At 36.8% G+C, this 16,611-nt stretch overlaps 5 protein-coding genes across 13 annotated transcripts in view; 2 read left to right on the top strand and 3 right to left on the bottom strand.

Annotated features, from left to right (window-relative positions):
- LOC132199591 (apoptosis-stimulating of p53 protein 2) overlaps window positions 1-3,874 on the top strand; it is a 139,598-nt gene extending 135,724 nt beyond the window's left edge. For 5 of the 6 annotated variants that reach the window (XM_059624425.1, XM_059624429.1, XM_059624431.1 and 2 more), the window contains 6 exons: window positions 327-870; window positions 1,625-1,692; window positions 1,748-1,977; window positions 2,269-2,435; window positions 2,488-2,687; window positions 3,111-3,874. In XM_059624425.1, coding sequence (XP_059480408.1) covers window positions 327-870; window positions 1,625-1,692; window positions 1,748-1,977; window positions 2,269-2,435; window positions 2,488-2,687; window positions 3,111-3,146 — 1,245 coding nt within the window. In that variant the 3' untranslated portion in view covers window positions 3,147-3,874. The remainder of the gene's footprint in view (window positions 1-326; window positions 871-1,624; window positions 1,693-1,747; window positions 1,978-2,268; window positions 2,436-2,487; window positions 2,688-3,110) is intronic. The other variant, XM_059624426.1, reaches the window with a different exon arrangement.
- On the bottom strand, window positions 3,091-5,308 carry LOC132199594 (apoptosis-stimulating of p53 protein 1-like). The gene is made up of 3 exons (XM_059624437.1): window positions 4,993-5,308; window positions 4,538-4,704; window positions 3,091-4,485 (listed from the first exon to the last, which is right to left on the bottom strand). The coding sequence occupies exons 1-3, from the start codon at window positions 5,235-5,237 to the stop codon at window positions 4,262-4,264; spliced, it is 636 nt and encodes a 211-aa protein (XP_059480420.1). The 5' UTR covers window positions 5,238-5,308; the 3' UTR covers window positions 3,091-4,261.
- Window positions 5,309-5,499: 191 nt separating this feature from the next.
- Window positions 5,500-10,521, bottom strand: LOC132199593 (uncharacterized). Its single transcript, XM_059624436.1, has 8 exons — window positions 10,314-10,521; window positions 7,600-7,770; window positions 7,488-7,523; window positions 6,946-7,107; window positions 6,517-6,573; window positions 6,214-6,360; window positions 5,933-6,115; window positions 5,500-5,875 (listed from the first exon to the last, which is right to left on the bottom strand). Exons 2-8 carry the CDS (start codon window positions 7,768-7,770, stop codon window positions 5,867-5,869), a joined length of 765 nt encoding a protein of 254 aa, XP_059480419.1. The 5' UTR covers window positions 10,314-10,521; the 3' UTR covers window positions 5,500-5,866.
- A 132-nt stretch (window positions 10,522-10,653) lies between these two features.
- LOC132199592 (uncharacterized) lies at window positions 10,654-13,677 on the top strand. 4 transcript variants are annotated; one of them, XM_059624435.1, is made up of 7 exons: window positions 10,654-10,832; window positions 11,259-11,414; window positions 11,773-12,301; window positions 12,356-12,615; window positions 12,680-12,881; window positions 12,943-13,081; window positions 13,181-13,677. In XM_059624435.1, exons 2-7 carry the CDS (start codon window positions 11,324-11,326, stop codon window positions 13,394-13,396), a joined length of 1,437 nt encoding a protein of 478 aa, XP_059480418.1. In that variant the 5' UTR covers window positions 10,654-10,832; window positions 11,259-11,323; the 3' UTR covers window positions 13,397-13,677. The 4 variants fall into 4 exon arrangements, with proteins under 4 accessions (XP_059480418.1, XP_059480415.1, XP_059480416.1 ...); XM_059624432.1 differs by having other exon boundaries at window positions 10,654-10,879; XM_059624433.1 differs by lacking the exon at window positions 10,654-10,832 and adding an exon at window positions 10,961-11,050.
- A 745-nt stretch (window positions 13,678-14,422) lies between these two features.
- The window catches only part of LOC132201006 (connectin-like), a 154,058-nt gene continuing 151,869 nt past the window's right edge, over window positions 14,423-16,611 (bottom strand). The window contains exon 9 of the mRNA XM_059626859.1: window positions 14,423-16,478. Within this exon, the coding sequence (XP_059482842.1) occupies window positions 16,233-16,478 (246 nt within the window). The 3' untranslated portion in view covers window positions 14,423-16,232. The remainder of the gene's footprint in view (window positions 16,479-16,611) is intronic.

Raw genomic sequence — 16,611 nt, 5'->3', positions numbered from 1 at the left:
ACATTTTACTTTACCATGACATGCAGTTTTAATATCAAAATTTTAGATGATAAAAATTATCAAGAGCTTAATTAAATAAGATGAATAATTTAAATAGAAAATTAAAATAAATACTATCAGCCTTTACTAAGTTAAAATTTAAATATATAAAAATACATTTTAATGCATTTTTAAGTGGATCAGGTCTTCTTGGCTTATAGAATTGATTTTAATGTATTAAACAAAAATATAAAACTATCCATGTATTTCAATAATTACATGTTAACTTAAATTCATGAAGAATTTCAATCAGTTCAAAAATTTGTAATTAAATATTTATTTCCCAGAACCTCACCCTGTCTCCACCTCAAAGTACCTCAACTCCCATCGGCACCCCCGAGGTCAACCCCGAGAGCACTACGGCCAAAACGCGCCCGGCGCTGCCCCCAAAGCCCGCACCCCCGCCGCGCCTCCTGCAGCAAATTTTGCAGCAGCAGCAGCAAAACTCGCAGCAGAACGCGCCCAACGAGGAGCCCAACTCGCCCCCGCCGCCCCCAGCGACGGACCCCCCTGCGGAGGAGCCATCGACCCCGCCCGGCAAGCGGCAGAACAGTGAGTTGCCCATTAAGGCTCGCCCTTTGGCGCTCAAAAAACCTTTGATGGCAGTCGAGCAGCCCAAGCTGAAGGCCTCGGTCGCCAGCAACCGGCGAATCGAAATGCCCCCCGCCTTCCTCTTCCCCGAAAACGAGCCGCCGCCGGCTGACCTCAGCCCCCACTTGGCCGACCCTCCCCTGAAGGAGACGTCGGTCGACGAGCCGGACAGAGTCATGCCCAACGAGGAGAAAATGGACAACGTCGACCTCATGAACAACATCAACCAAGAACATCTTTGTAAGTTAATTCTTATATTCTTGTATAATATTTAAAAAAAAAAATTATGGTTATTGCTTTTTTCTTTATAATTTTTTATTTAAAATTACATTTTTTTGTTATACATAAACTCCTTCAACCAAATTTGGAATTGCTTTGGATTGTTTATGATATTATTGTGACATTATTCTACATAAAGTGTTAATAACTGCGATAAATTTGTTATGTAATTATCTTAAAATTGAACTGTATGGGTAGTCAGGGAAGATAGAGGGTTTAGATATTTTCGGTTATTTTCATTTTACTGTATTGTTCATATTTATTTGCAGAGTACATAAAGAAACAAGTTATAATAAAATTCTTGGAATTTTCTTACTGCTGATTGAGTTATTCTAAATTTAAAAAGAATATTTTACATAATTAATTGTACGTTTGTTTGTGCAAAATGTCAAAATGCAAGAAATACGCTTATTTCAATTTCATGCAGATTTCATTCAGGGGTATGGACGATTGTTTGTTCAGATGATTATACATAGTTGCCCAATTAGAAATAATTCATTGTTAGAATTGATTAAATTCATTAAATAAATCACCAAACACATGAGATGGAAAAAATTACTTTCTGACTTATTTTTCCAACTTTGCACTTTGTACAATTTTTTATTGAAATTTCTTTTGGATAAACTCGTTTTTATTCTTGAATTTTTTGTTTTTGGTTTGTGTGTCTAGACTTGCAATCTTCAATCTTTAATAATTTCTATCAAAATTATTTCAGCCGGAGAGCAACTGGTAAAGCGCGCGAGAAAAGGTGGCCTTAAAATGAAAGGCGCTTCCAAAGCTCAGGCAAGTTTCTTACAAAATCCACTCGAAATAGAAAATTTTAATGTTTCATTTCCAGGCTGCGATGAGAAGGGTGAGTTTTGATCCCTTGGCACTGCTGCTGGACGCCTCACTTGAAGGAGAACTGGAGCTGGTCAAGAGAACAGCGACCCAGGTGACCAACCCAAGTGCAGCCAACGACGAGGGCATCACTGCCCTTCACAATGCGATTTGCGCCGGCCACTTTGAAATAGTCAAGTTTCTTGTGCAGTTCGGGTGTGATGTGAATGCTCAGGACAGTGATGGCTGGTGAGTTTAATTAAAAAAAAAAAAAAAAAAACGAGAAAAATGCATGGCTAGCCAAATTGTACGATAACATAAAGTAAATAAAATTACAACTTTTTTACTGTTAATTTCATTTAATTAAGAAATTGAATAAAAATCTTATACAACGAATTAAGAAACTCCAACTTCCAAGTTTGCATTTCCCGGATCAGTTTTCAATTTGTAAAAATATATTTGAAAACGTACTCGAAAATCAATTTCTTTTCAATTATTGAATTTGAAATTGGGCATTTGTTAATTTCTTCATTTTTTCAGGACCCCTCTTCACTGTGCGGCCTCTTGCAACAACCTTGCCATGGTCAAATTTCTGGTGGAGCACGGCGCCTGCATTTTCGCCACAACCCATTCCGATATTGAAACGGCAGCAGAAAAGTGTGAGGAGGATGAGGAAGGTTTTGACGGATGCTCCGAGTACCTGTACAGTAAGTTATTCCCATTCTCTTAAGATGTGATTTATTAAATCAAATGCTTCAGGTGTGCAAGAGAAGTTGGGAATCTTGAATCAGGGCGCTGTGTACGCCGTGTACGACTACGAAGCTCACAACACCGACGAGCTCAGTTTCAACGACGGGGACCAGTTGGTGGTTCTCAGAAAGGGCGATGAGCTCGAGAGAGAATGGTGGTGGTCCAAGATTGGCAGCAAGGAAGGATATGTCCCTCGCAACCTTTTGGGGGTAAGTTTCAATGCTAGTGAATAACAAAAAATTAAATATTGGTAAATTATATAATTTCAAATTTAATGGTTCAAACTGAAATAATTAATGAAAGCCTGAAACAAAGTAGGATAAAAATTTACAATTTGAACAAATTTATAAAATTTATTACCTCCGGAATTATTTTCCTTTAAATTCAATAAAAAATTTACAATTGAAAATGATAAGGATAGAAGTATTTTTCTTTTTTATTGTTATTTTTTCATCATTTTATAATATCTTCTTTTTTTAAATGAAATGTTCTTCTAATGGGATATCAGACACTTTTGAAATAAGTCTTTGATCGAGTCAATTTTAATTAATAAAGGAACTTCTGTTGATTTTCAACTCTTTTTTTTATTTGCATTTCAGAATGTGTATTAATTCAATTTTTGTTTATCTCAGCTTTATCCGAGAGTGAAACCGAGCAAGGTGGAATGACAGAAGTTGAGGACGAGGCGCGAAGGCCGTCACAGCATCCTTTGAGCCGAGTTGAGAGTCGAGAGCTGCAGCCGTGGGACCAGTTCAAGTATACACAAAAAAGAACTAGTGGGATTCAAATATCTGCGCGTAGGAATTGTGCCTTCAAATCAGTACTTGTTAGTGCATGGGTGAGAAAGAAACGATTGAGTAATAAAAAGGCGAACTAAAGATGAAATGTAAAGGATCAGTGGTAATAGACTTGGAAAATGTACTTGAAGTTGAGTATTTGTTGTTGTATTATACATAAAAAAATGTTATTATAAATATTATATACGACGCGACTAAGCAAAATGGAAATATTTTATATAAATACAGATATTACGATATGTAAAATGCTCTAGCCTATAAAATCATCATGTTTATAAGCTAGTCAAGCATGTATGATTTGAGACAAATGATATATATCACCGGACAAGAAACTCGCGCACCTGCTTTTCTTTCCCCACTTGCCCCTCAAATGAGTGTTTGTAACAATTATCGTTGTTGAAGAAAATCGCAAAAATTCAATCTTGTAAATCTAAAATTATTGCTAAGAGAAACGATTTTGGTTATGTGCCTTAAAAAAAAATACCCTTCCTTGGATATTTCTGTGCCCCCACCTGATATAATATAAACTCATTATGAATGCTTCGAATTTATAATTGTACTTATGCTTATTACGCAGCAAGTTGTGACCAAAGTAATATCATCAGCCGACAAGAAAGTATAATTGAGGAACAATTTATTTTATATTTTTTTTTTATTAATTGCCTTAGATGAGATCAAAATATATTGACTTCAAGACGAAGAGTCACATATCAATCTGTCCATTGAAGCCAAGCTCTTTGTTAAATTGTGTAGCAATTAATTTGTTGGAAATCATCAAACGAACAAATCACTTGAGAAATTAAAACATGTCCCAGGGTTTCTGTAAAAGTTTAATTGCATTACTCTTGTTTTAAACATGTGACAATGTATCTTAATAAACAAGTGATCATTGCAAATATATGATAAAAATTTTACTCCTCTTTATTTTGTTTTATACCTCACACATTCATTCACAGTTAAAATTAATTTGCTAATGTTTAATTTTTTTATTCACTATAATTGAAACTTACCCCCAAAAGGTTGCGAGGGACATATCCTTCCTTGCTGCCAATCTTGGACCACCACCATTCTCTCTCCAACTCATCGCCCTTTCTGAGAACCACCAACTGGTCCCCGTCGTTGAAACTGAGCTCGTCGGTGTTGTGAGCTTCGTAGTCGTACACGGCGTACACAGCGCCCTGATTCAAGATTCCCAACTTCACCTGCACACCTGAAGCATTTGTTTTAATAAATCACAATTTAAGTGAATGAGAACAACTTACTGTACAGGTACTCGGAGCATCCGTCAAAACCTTCCTCATCCTCCTCACACTTTTCTGCTGCCGTTTCAATATCGGAATGGGTTGTGGCGAAAATGCAGGCGCCGTGCTCCACCAGAAATTTGACCATGGGAAGGTTGTTGCAAGAGGCCGCACAGTGAAGAGGGGTCCTGAAAAAATGAAGAAATTAGCAAATGCCCAATTTCAAATTCAATAATTGAAAAGAAATAGATTTTCGAGTACGTTTTCAAATCTATTTTTACAAATTGAAAACTTATCCAGGAAGAACAAACTTGGAATTTAGAGTTTCTTAATTCGTAATTGTATAAGATTTTTACTCAATTCCTGTATTAATTGAACTAAACAGTATAATAGTTTTAATTTTATTTACTTTATGCTATTGTACAATTTGGCTAGCCATGCATTTTTCTCGTTATTTTTTTTTTAATTTAACTCACCAGCCATCACTGTCCTGAGCATTCACATCACACCCGAACTGCACAAGAAACTTGACTATTTCAAAGTGGCCGGCGCAAATCGCATTGTGAAGGGCAGTGATGCCCTCGTCGTTGGCTGCACTTGGGTTGGTCACCTGGGTCGCTGTTCTCTTGACCAGCTCCAGTTCTCCTTCAAGAGAGGCGTCCAGCAGCAGTGCCAAGGGATCAAAACTCACCCTTCTCATCGCAGCCTGGAAATGAAACATTAAAATTTTCTATTTTAAGTGGATTTTGTAAGAAACTTACCCGAGCTTTGGTAGCGCCTTTCACTTTAAAGTTTAAAGCCACCGAGATGACCAAGTATAATAAATAATAGAGGAATCAGTTTATCCAAAGATATATTTCAACGTTATTTTTAACGCTGCGTCAGTAAGCAAAACTTTTTCTAAATTTAAATTATCAATATTTATTTATTAATTAAAAATCCATTCAATTTAATCTTCTTCAAATTTAGAATATCGCTAATCAAAAATTTTAGTACCTATAACAAAGGTGTTAACATATATTTTCATGTGACAGTGACAAATTGACACAGACAATTTAACTAACACGACAGCACCACAAAACATGTATCAGCAGATACGACAAAATTGACCATTCCGTTTAAAAAAAAATATATATATATATAATCCTCTATCATTAAAATGTTATCAAATCTTCAGTTGGTATGTTGTGTGTATTTTCCTCATGAGAGCTGGATTATCTTGGTTGGCCACCTCCAGCTTTTGTTTTGCAGCTTTTGTTCTTTTGGCTTTGGTACTCCAACTGATGTTGTACAGTTTCCTCTCCAAGATTTCAGTCAATTGAGGCAGGGTGCACACTTTTTTCTTCTTTTTTAAGATATCTAAAATTAAATCATTATAGCTAAAAACGTAAACATTAATACAAAATTAGAAAATACCATATATCTCGGGCACAATATGTGGTGGCAAAATTTTTTTTTGCCGCCTTGTTTTAGAGTGAAATTTCGGACATCGTCTTCTCTGGAAAAAAATTTTAGCAGTAGTGCTCCTGCAATATACGACACAATAGTGTAACGGCTGAAGACATCATCAATATCGTCTTCCTCCAAATTTTTCTTGACCTGTAAGTAAAAGAAGGTAAGAAATATTCTAAATTAAAGCATTTTTAAACACCCTTTTATTACCCACACATTCCCAATTATAAATGGAGTGTACTCACATCCAGCTCTGGTTCTTCTTCCACTTTCTCATTTGCATCAGACTGATCATTTGGAGGATCAGCTGTTGAAGTTTCCACATCACCCTGCGCAGCACTATCCTTTGGTTCCTCCTCATCAGACCCAGAAGCCTCATTACTGGACATTTCCTGTAGAGGTTTAACAATTAAAGATAAAATTTTTATGATGATGTTAATTTTTCATATTTTAATGCACAGTATTTAATAATTTATGGAAGAAATTAGTTAACACCCCTTCCTTCACTGGAACCCAATAAACATTCATTTGAAACTAAAACCACTCACCAAAACATTGAGGTACTGCGTTAAGTTTCCCTCAGCATCACCTGTTTGTTCCGGATGCTGAAATGAAAAATAAAAAATAGTTACACAATTATTAAACCATGTAATGAAGAGATTTTTAATTTTCACTCCCGCGCTTTTTCACTTTGCTCCCTCTTATTTTATAACAATTATTTTTAAAAGATTTGGAATTTCTATTGAATTCAAACTCAGGTTGTGCCTTTAATTTCAGTTACTTTGGGCCAAGAACCTTCGAAATTAAAAAAAAAAAAAATCCAAAATCTTTTTAAACGCAATATAATATTTTTTATTACATGCGCCGCCCAAAGGGGGCAAATTTTCGCGCACTGCTATTTTTTCCTAACAAGTCGTGCTTCGCTCAAAAGAGCTGGAGTGAAATGTCTATAAATTTAATTTTGCAAAAAAACCTACGCAGAAATCATAAACAGTGTCAATCAGTTTGTTGACTGTTTCTTCGGGTGAGGGAATGAAAAAACAGCTAGCATTGCCCAGTCTTTGCAGGAAACTTGGCACCAGATTCTCGACGACTTTAATTAAATTCTGTTTTTCTTCTTCATCAGCATCATCTGAGCCCTGTAAATAAGAAAAGAAATTAATGGCCAAAATTAATCGCTATTAATAAAACCTTTTTACACAATAATCATGCTATTTTTTTAACATTAAGTTGAATTGAATTCTTTATTTTTAAACTGAGTGATATCTTTATGAAATTCATCAATTTTAAAAAATCTGCTCACAATTTGTATGTATTATTGCTAGAAGCAAAAAAAGTAAATAACAGCCCATACGGCCCACGATTGCATTGGGCAAATTTTTTCAAGTTTTTATTAAGAGAAAACGAAAATTTGAAAATAATTTTTTGAAAATGTTTTCAATGTTATGCAAAGCTGGCTGGGACCTCTAGTCTCTTGTGGTGTATTATTATTTATTATAATATAAAAAATCACACATACTTGACCTCCTCCATGCGTTTGAGACTGCGCTCCCACCTAAAACAAAAATTTTAATCATTTGAATAAAAAATATAAATTTAAATAATAATGAAACCGTCTAAAAAAAGCATACCTGATCAATTATTAAACTCAGCAGGCCAAACTCAACTTTCTGGATCAACAATTCGCGACCATCGTCATTTTGAACCAGGCGGTGCGCCTGATGATAACAAAGGTTATCAATACACAGGGTCGCAAAATTGTGAAGAATTTCTTCAATTCCCATGCTGGGCAGTTTGGTCATCTGTAAAAAAAAAATTCCTAGATTTTTAAAATAAACCCTTTAAAATTATTTCAGGGCATTTCCGCGCTATTTTTAAAGTTTATGAATTGAAACGTTTTAAATATTTGGGGCAATGGGTGCCCATAACACAATAGAATTATTCCAAAATTTGAGCTTTATGGTAAAAAATCTACCAACAGAGAAGCTTTTTCGATTCTTTTCATAAAATTGGAAAGTCAATTGTAATTGTCTGAAATTAAGGAAAAACGGCCACGCAATGGTCGAGATCCCCAACTAAGCGAGTCTTAAATGACCACTTTTTGAATTTATGGAATATTGTATCTGAATGGAGAATAAATACATAAATAAATGAATGTAGATTTTTTGCTGCGAAACTCTGCGTCTGAGCTCCTTTTTTCCCACACCCGGCCTGAATGACACGCATTTCTCTCGGCCACCCCCCACTGAACAAAAGCCGTTTTTCCTCCAATGCTAGTGACGCCTTTAGTCCATTTTTTTTTTTTTTTTATTTTCGCTTTCAATTTCGTTCCGACGAGAAAAATTAATTCATCTGGCTGCTATTTTTGAGCAAAATTTTTCACGTCAAATTGACTTGATCTAAACCTGTCAATGATCGGCCAACATTGGAAAACAGTCTGCTTTTACAAATATTTTACAAATGAAAAAGTCGAAATCTGAACGGTGAGAACGAGAGTGAATTCAACAATTACGCGTTATTGAAGGCGACGCGACAACAATCTGCACCTCCGCCTCCAGCGGGCCAGCCGCAGCCACCTTCTGGCCCAAAGTGTGTTTGGTCAGCGTCAGTCCTCATTCAGGGTTTTTTAATCCCTGGAATGACCTGCCATCGACACTAAAGCTTTGATCTTTGATTATGAGCGGTCGCAGAATAATGTAATGAGCGATTATTCATAATTTATTTTAAAAACTTGACCATTTTATTTACATAATCCAATATAACCCCTGGAAAAATTAAGTGGGAGCAATTTTCAAAAGCTATAATTAATGGCAACATTGGAAACCAACAATAAAATCAAGGTTTCTAAAGTTGCTCCGTATTCCGAGTTTAATCAATTTTCTATCAATAAAATCAAATCTGGAGCGCCGCTCTGTAGGAGCAAGTTGTGCTGCTATAAAGCAAAATTAAACTGGAAACGTCCTTGCTGGGAACCCGGCGGCTCCCTGCAGGTCGGCGGCGGCTCTTGGCGCGGCCGGGGCCCACGGCGTGCGGGTCTCTGGCGGCGGACGTTCGGACGCCTTCGTCCGAGCACTCGCTGGCGGCGTGCCACGTCGGCGCCCGATTCCTCGGACAGGAAGGAGCTGGCAAAGCTGCTCCGTACGGCTTCGGACGGCTCAGCCACACCCCGGACAGTACGATGGACACAGGTGTGCCGCTCGAGGGGCTCGGGACGCGGTCGGCCTTCCGGCTGTCCTCGGACGAGACAGCGTCGGGACAAGACAGCGGTCGGGGCCTTGGGACGGCTCGGACGGGTGCGAAGGGTTCGGACGGGTGTCCGAAACTGCACTGGTTGTCCAGGTGTCCTCTGATTTATCTGAGGTCTGTCAGCCTTCTGCATCGAGCCAGCAGACGGAGCGCTTTTTATAGCGCGGGTAGCAGCCCTGGGAGGGTCGTGCAAAACCCACCCACCCATTTGATTTACATTGAGAACTTTCTAGATGCATCTAGAAAGTTCTGTGAATTTACAGTTGAATTCTAAAATGCCTCTACAAATTCCCTTGAAGTGAATTGGAATCCCATGAATTCTACCAGCTAATTCAAATTGAATTTGTATTAATTATTTTACAAATTTAAAGCTACTTTAAATTTAAAATAAACGCAAGATTAATTGAAAAGAATTCAACTTAAAACAATTGCCAGAAATTAAAAAGAAATAATTAAAAAGAAAGCCCTTAAAAAAATGAATTGAATTGTAAGCCGAAAATTAATTGAATAAAAAAAAAACAATAAAGTTCCCCGATGACACAGCCACAGTAAGAAAAAAAAAAACAAATTAAGAGAGGAATAAAATAATTATTCCACACCAAATGTTCCTGAAAATATATTTTTTGCAAGATTTGTATAGCAATTAGTTGAATTATGTATAGAAACAAAAAGTTTTGTTTATGACTATAAACAATAGGCTTGACAGTTTAATTATTTTTTTCATAAAAATTAACTTGCACGAAGACTGTTTTCTGCGTAACAAACATGATGGGCATGCTGAAAATGAATGATGGCATTTTGCAATGCAAGTCGCGCGCGGATCGAGGTGCGAGAATAAATTTTCAGAATATTTACGTCAAGGTAGTCGGTAAAAGAAACAAGCACGAACTTGCGAGACGCATAAACCAGTTGATGGTTGTTGCATTATTTTTTGAGTAAATGAAAAAAAACCTTGGCGATCAGGAACAGCGAGTTGCATACGCGCTACAAATCGGCAACGTTTGGTCTTTGCGTTATTTTCGGAACCCTTTTGCAGCGTTTATTACAATTAAAATGATTGACGATTGAAGCATTTTGTACTTTAAAAATTAATACTTACTTTCGCAGTCGATACGAGCCTGAAGCAGCTCTCGTGGCTGTCCAACAGCACGGTCCAGTACGTACAACACCAAAAACCTGACGGCCGAGTTGTTAGGCTGTTCGCCGTTCGCCGTCAGGGGTTGGTCGGGGGTGCTGTCGTCGTAAACGCAATTCGCGACTCGCGTGCACTTCACTTGCGAGTTGGGCTGAGAGTGGACGTGGTCACGTGAGAGAGGATCAGTGGAGCGATGAGCGATTACGAATTACCCCGAGGGGATGCGGGGTAATGCGTAACCTAAGACTGGTTCGCAAGCATCGTCGAGAGGGCAGCACGGGTCGGTCGCGTTGTCTGCTTTTCCATTATTTTGCAAAATTTACAGCCCTTGATGGCCTTGGATGATTTAGCCGGCCGGCCAGCAAATTTGATTCGTGAGATTTGAGAGTCACACGACCGTCGCGACCTTCGACCTTCACTTCTTGCGACATTCCGACATTTCCTACATTGACTGTCTGACAACTCTGAACTCTGACATGCCGGGTTCATCCTTATTTTCCAACGACTTGCTGTTGCTGTGAACTGCACGCGTAGAAAATTTTAAACTTTTAAAGGATATTTTTCCTACTTAAAATCTGATTAAAGCTTCATATACTTCATACATGCACATAAAATTGTCTTCCATAATTTATTTTTTTAATGCGGTGAAGAGTGCATGCACGTCTTTTTACTTTCAAATTCCATCTACAGACTACAGAAATGTATTTTTGGCTACAAAATACATAAATCATGTTTTCCCTAATATTTATGTACATATTTTTATCCATTTCTCTCATAATTTATAAATTTTTAATGAAACAGTGCAAAAAAAAAAATTAAAAAGTCCCACACGGGTCCATATATGTGTGAAAAAGACTTGTAAATAATAATTGATTTTTATTTTGTATTTTTATGATGTGTTTTTTCCAGATCAACAGAGCACTTTACGGATTTTTTAAACAGTGTTTGTGCAAGATAAAGCAGAATAGAAAAGGATGGATTTTACGGATTTTAGTCAGTCAGGGCAAAACAAAATTTACAGTTTCTCTGCGCAGGACCTTCAGGAACTAGAAAGATCATCACAAAGTATGTTTTGAAAATGTCTCTTTTCCAAGAATTTATATCAATTAAAATATTGTAAACTGCAGAAAGTCTAATGCATATATTTTTAATTAAATGTAAAGAAAAAATTGCACTCTTTTTTGTATCTTTACATAAATTTTATTCATGAAAAATAGTGATTTATCTGAAAAATTTTTTATGTAAAATTTCACTATTGCTTATAAGTAAAAAATTAAGCTCTCTATAGTTGCACTTGGTTTTTTTTTTAGTTTTTAAATCCTCTATATACACCAAATGAATATGATGCATTATTCTAATCTCAAATTTTATGATAATGTGTCTTAAACCATCTTTTGACTAATTTTTTCTGATTTTCCCACAGGCGTTGAATGGTTTCCTCGCAAAAGGTCGACTTCACCTGCAATCTCGGAAGCCTCGTCTGCTGACGTTTGGTGCCAGGATTACCCACCAAAGGGAGCCAAAGGGAAAAATTCACACTTTTGGAGGGAAAGCAGGCCTACCGAAATCGATTCGGATGAAAGTTCGGAAGATGAAAATACGAACCTCTGCTCTGTCACCAAATACCGCAGAGGACGAGCAGCACTCCAGCAAATGGAAGAGTTTTACTTTTTCACCTACGAAAGGGCCACCACAAATCCCAAAGTAAAACTGAAATGGAATTTCGAAAGGCTTGACTGGTTTGGCCTCACTGATGGCAATTACTGTGGAAAGCAGGTTGCTCTCAAATATCTCCACTTGCCTCAAGATCTTGCGAACACCAACCTCAATCTCGAAATTGTTCGAAGTGACGATCTGCTGAGATTGCCAATTGATTTCAATGAAAACATCAATGAAATCTTGATGCACATCATGGACAGTTTCTACAAACCCAGCTTGTTTCATATGGCCTAGTATAATTTGATTTTAAACATAATTTTTTTTATTAAAAATTAATTAATTTGCAGCCCAATCATCAACTTTGTGTGCTCTCGACTGGAAATGTACTACATTCTGGGCATGGCGTATTTGCATGACAAGGCCTTTGATTTGTTCTTCAGTTCTGGCATCACTTTTTCTGCGGTCCGACGAGGAGGACTCATTTACTTGGCATCGTTCAACACCGATGAAGTCAGGAGGCAAAAAGGAATGGAGCAGCCAATTATTGGTCAGAACTTTAACAATGTCAACACAGCCGGACTTATGTTCCACAAACACCTGCTCTCAGGTATAGCTCAAAATTTATTTCTTCAAATGGAACATATAATTTTTATACTGGCAAAACTTGATAGAATCACCTGATGTGCTACCAGATTTGGAGTCACCGTATGTGAGGAAGGATTCCGAGCTCTTCAGTGTTGACCAAGTGATGTTAGGGGACCATACCCTGCTTGTCCAAAATAAATTTAAAGCCATTCGATCTGACCAAGATAAACAAGAATTTGGTAAATTTGCAATGTTCGAGCTCAAGACGGCTTCAAAACCCTATGTATTGTAAGAATATTTTAATAATTCAAAAGTTGATAGTTAATTTGTCTGAATATTGTATAAAAAGGAGAACTTTGTTCCCAAAGTGGCTTCGGTGCTTGGCCGGAAACATGAGCAACATGATCATTGGAATTCGGGACAGATACTCAAGAAAAATTGTGGAGATTGATGATATCTCGCAAGAGGATTTGCTTAAGAAGTGCCAGGTATTTAAATTCTAAATTCGTCACTTTTATCTTGACAGAAAATAAATTGATGCTCAATAATTTGTAAATTAAAATGATCATTTAATTTTTTTTATACAGGAACTTTTCCTCAAGTCTCATCCATACAGCTCGACTCCTGAACCAAGGTTGGAAGTTTGTCTGCAAACTGGCTCAGATTTCCTCAACTACGTCCAGAAGGTCATCACAGAGGATACACCGAGAGACACAGTTTATACGTTCGAGTTTTCTCCAGTCCGCAAGGGCAAAGCTGCAAACGCGTGGGCAAACGAAACATTAAACATTATCAGTTCATGAGTGACGACTTCTTTGGGTGGTTGAAAAGGTAATTGATTTTGAGCCTAAGTTTTCACACATTGGAGAATTTTGAGTTCAATTTGACCTTCCTGTAATATGTTTATTTAACTAATGAAATTACGAAGCCCTTCGGCGCAATTATATATATTTATTCAATTTGCAAATATCTGTCTGAAATCAGCGATTATTATAATACAAGATGTTTTGACAACTAAATATATCTCTCCTTTTATTATTCGGAAAGAAACGATATTTAATTGGCCAACTATATGAGTTACAAAACTTTTCTCTAAATTTTTCTATATTATTATGGAGCCGTTTTCCTTGTTTTATTAAATTTGGAAAAATAAGAGAATTCCACATAAGAAGGTAAAACGCATTCAGTCAAAAATTAAAAGAGCTCTTCGTTTAAGTTTTTTTTATCAAAGGCTTCTAGATGATTCCATAATAGAATTTCCATTGGATGACTTTAATTTAATTTCCATAAATTCATGTTGCAAGTTGCATATTCTTAAAGCAAATTTTATTAAAACACCACCCGGATTTCTCTCAAAATTCAGCAGAAGTAAAACATACGTCATGAAGTGACAAATTTTAAATCTTCTGCCGAACACATTCATAGGAATCTCTCAGAAATGGAAAAAAGACGCGCGAGTGGGTTTTCAGGAGCTGCTCTTTCAGAAGGATGACGCGCGCGTGATTTATTATTTGCAGCTCTCGCGCGCGATGCTTTGCCCGGTTTCTTTTTCAAAACGAGACACATTCATATATTTTGATATGCAATAAAAAATCTCGTCGCATGCACACACTTATTCAGAGCTAGACTGTGAAAAGTGCGCCTCAGTATTTCCAGTATTCAGTGCAGAGCTGCACCCCAGCACCCTTCATTATTAATGATCCTTCTGTGACAGATTTATGAGAAATGTGCTCGAGTGAAAAAATGTATTTGCGTGCGTGACCCACGCGACACTACGCACTGAATGAATACCTATCAGGGTGGTTAAAAAAAATATTAATTTTTTTTGCTCTTCTGAGTTAAGAATTTTATTTGCGCACAAAGTCCAGTTTTACAAAAGTTGTTCTTCCAATTTATGATTTTTTTTATCATCTTAAACGCTTAAATGCCAGTAGAGTTGAACAATATACATAAGTTATAACATTCAGACTATATCGTTCCGCGACTTATTTTTTGCGAATCAAGAAAATTGTTCCTTTTTTTAAATTTGAGAATAAAATCAAGATTCAAACACACAGCGGTAAAATTTCCAGAGGATACAATGCATTCTATCCCATTCAATTCATTTTCTCAATGTAGTGCTCGATTGCACCGATTTTTTCTTCTTTTTTTTAAGAAATAAGAACTGACTAAACTGCTAGTTTATCATTTATATAATACTTATGCGGTAAGCTGTTTACAAATATAGCACATTGATACAAGTAACGGCGATGTCGGGCCCGGTTAATTTTAATCCTTATTCACATATTTTATCAAAAGAGTTAATCTTGTTTTGAAGTTATACTGTTGAGCCTCTTTTGAATTAATTTTACACATTTTTAAGATTTCCGAGAGCAATTAAGGAAGAGGCTCAAATCTGCATCTTACAAGGTACATCGATAACTTCTTTTCAGCCTGACAGTTTTCAATTTGAATTTTTTTTCTCTAAATTTACATTCACTTTTTCTGTAGTTAAATAGGTGGCCCGTTTTAATGTTCACACAAAATGTACACAAACTTGAGTTCTTACAGAGCTAAATTTTGTTTGAACCTCTCACTTTTAGGCTCAATTCTGAAAAGATAAGTTCTTTCTCAATACCGTCAAGTCCATAAGTTACCAATTGTTTCTTACAAAACTAGCGCACGTTGTATTGACTTTCTGCCACTGTGGATTTTTATCATAACATTACAACAATGCCAAAACAAAAAACCGCTGCTGGAATGAGGAGTTTTAGGAAAATTTCAAAATTTTATATCTTTTTGACGAAAATGCTATCAAGAGCCTAAAGCAACAGACACAGTTATTTTTTTTCTCTATAAATAATAATTATGTATGACACATTGATTCCATAATAGTTGAAGAAAGAACCGCCGCTTTTATAAAACGTAAATGCTGCGTTATCCGCACCTCCGGCGTTGCTTTTCGAAGAGCAACAACACAATGGAGAATAATTATATCTGAATGCACAGAGATGCACACACACCCGACAATGATCCACGGTGTGCATGGTTGTGTCAACAAAGGAGAGAGACAAAGGTTGTGTGTGTGTGCCGGAGAGGGCTCTATTACAATGGCAAAGCGAATGCTAATGAGATCGCCAAGAGACATTTGCCAACGTCGATGGCATCACTTCACTCGCCTCTCTGTTAGTTGTCAAAGCAAAAAAATTTGGTCTATTGGCATCATTTTGTTGAAGGGCATTCAATATTAAGTTAATTTTACTTTACAAAATTTTTCCATGAAATTAAATCTCACAAATGATGCTGTTCATTTTGAGTGAACCTAATTTATTTGCAGAGAGGAGGTAAATTGAAATTTTTTAATACTTTGTCTTCATAGCTTGGAAATTGTGTGAATGCTCTAAATTAATTTTCATTGTTTCAATTTTTTAGCAGACAATAAAATTTATAATTATTGGACACAACCAAGAAAGGAAATTTGAATTACTTTTTATTTCAATGTTTGATGTTCTTAATTTGCAAATAATTTTGAGAGTTTAATTAATGTAGAGCCCTCTTCCATTTCTTACAATGAAATTATTCAAATTTCGTGTTCAAAATTGAAATCAGGATGATGAAAACTTAAAATATTCTTCAAGCGGCGGCGGGGTCAGTGCTGAATCACGAGATCAACTTGGCCAGAAGCAGGGCCGCCGAGATGGACGCAAGCAGAGGTCGAATGGCGGCGGAGTCGCTGGCCAGAATGGGGTAGTAGAAGTTGAAGTCGACGGGCGATGACTGCGGTGGTGCGGTGCGTTCCGAGGGACAGGGCAGCAGGTCGGTCGGGATCTCGAGCAGGTGGCGAGTGACGGGGCCGGTAGAGGAGGACACGGGCTTGGCGGCCGGAGGGTAGTGGTTCTCAGTGTCCTGAAATATTCAGAAATTCAGTAATTTTTCCTTAATTAAATAGGAAGAATAGGCAACGTAAAAATGGGCGACTTTTGAGTGCAAAATCCAAGTTGAAAAAGTCGTTTTGAAGCAAATAATTTAAAAATAATAA

The sequence above is a fragment of the Neocloeon triangulifer genome, unplaced genomic scaffold (assembly GCF_031216515.1).
Source record: "Neocloeon triangulifer isolate White Clay Creek 2 clone unplaced genomic scaffold, ASM3121651v1 ptg000014l, whole genome shotgun sequence".
NCBI lineage: Eukaryota > Metazoa > Arthropoda > Insecta > Ephemeroptera > Baetidae > Neocloeon > Neocloeon triangulifer.
Note: the sequence above shows the minus strand (reverse complement) of the source record. Positions and strands in the feature narration are given on the sequence as shown.

Excerpts from the sequence above, each read along its gene's own strand:
- LOC132199594 (XM_059624437.1), bottom strand. The coding sequence starts at position 5,237 with ATGTTTCATTTCCAGGCTGCGATGAGAAGGGTGAGTTTTGATCCCTTG. Across the intron at positions 4,705-4,992 it reads GCTCAGGACAGTGATGGCTG|GACCCCTCTTCACTGTGCGG; the intron begins GTGAGTTAAATT and ends TCATTTTTTCAG. Across the intron at positions 4,486-4,537 it reads ATGCTCCGAGTACCTGTACA|GTGTGCAGGTGAAGTTGGGA; the intron begins GTAAGTTGTTCT and ends CAAATGCTTCAG.
- LOC132199593 (XM_059624436.1), bottom strand. The coding sequence starts at position 7,770 with ATGACCAAACTGCCCAGCATGGGAATTGAAGAAATTCTTCACAATTTT. Across the intron at positions 6,574-6,945 it reads ACACTGTTTATGATTTCTGC|CATCCGGAACAAACAGGTGA; the intron begins GTAGGTTTTTTT and ends TTTTCATTTCAG. Across the intron at positions 6,361-6,516 it reads CGCAGTACCTCAATGTTTTG|GAAATGTCCAGTAATGAGGC; the intron begins GTGAGTGGTTTT and ends AAACCTCTACAG.
- LOC132199592 (XM_059624435.1), top strand. The coding sequence starts at position 11,324 with ATGGATTTTACGGATTTTAGTCAGTCAGGGCAAAACAAAATTTACAGT. Across the intron at positions 11,415-11,772 it reads ACTAGAAAGATCATCACAAA|GCGTTGAATGGTTTCCTCGC; the intron begins GTATGTTTTGAA and ends ATTTTCCCACAG. Across the intron at positions 12,616-12,679 it reads CCACAAACACCTGCTCTCAG|AATCACCTGATGTGCTACCA; the intron begins GTATAGCTCAAA and ends AAAACTTGATAG.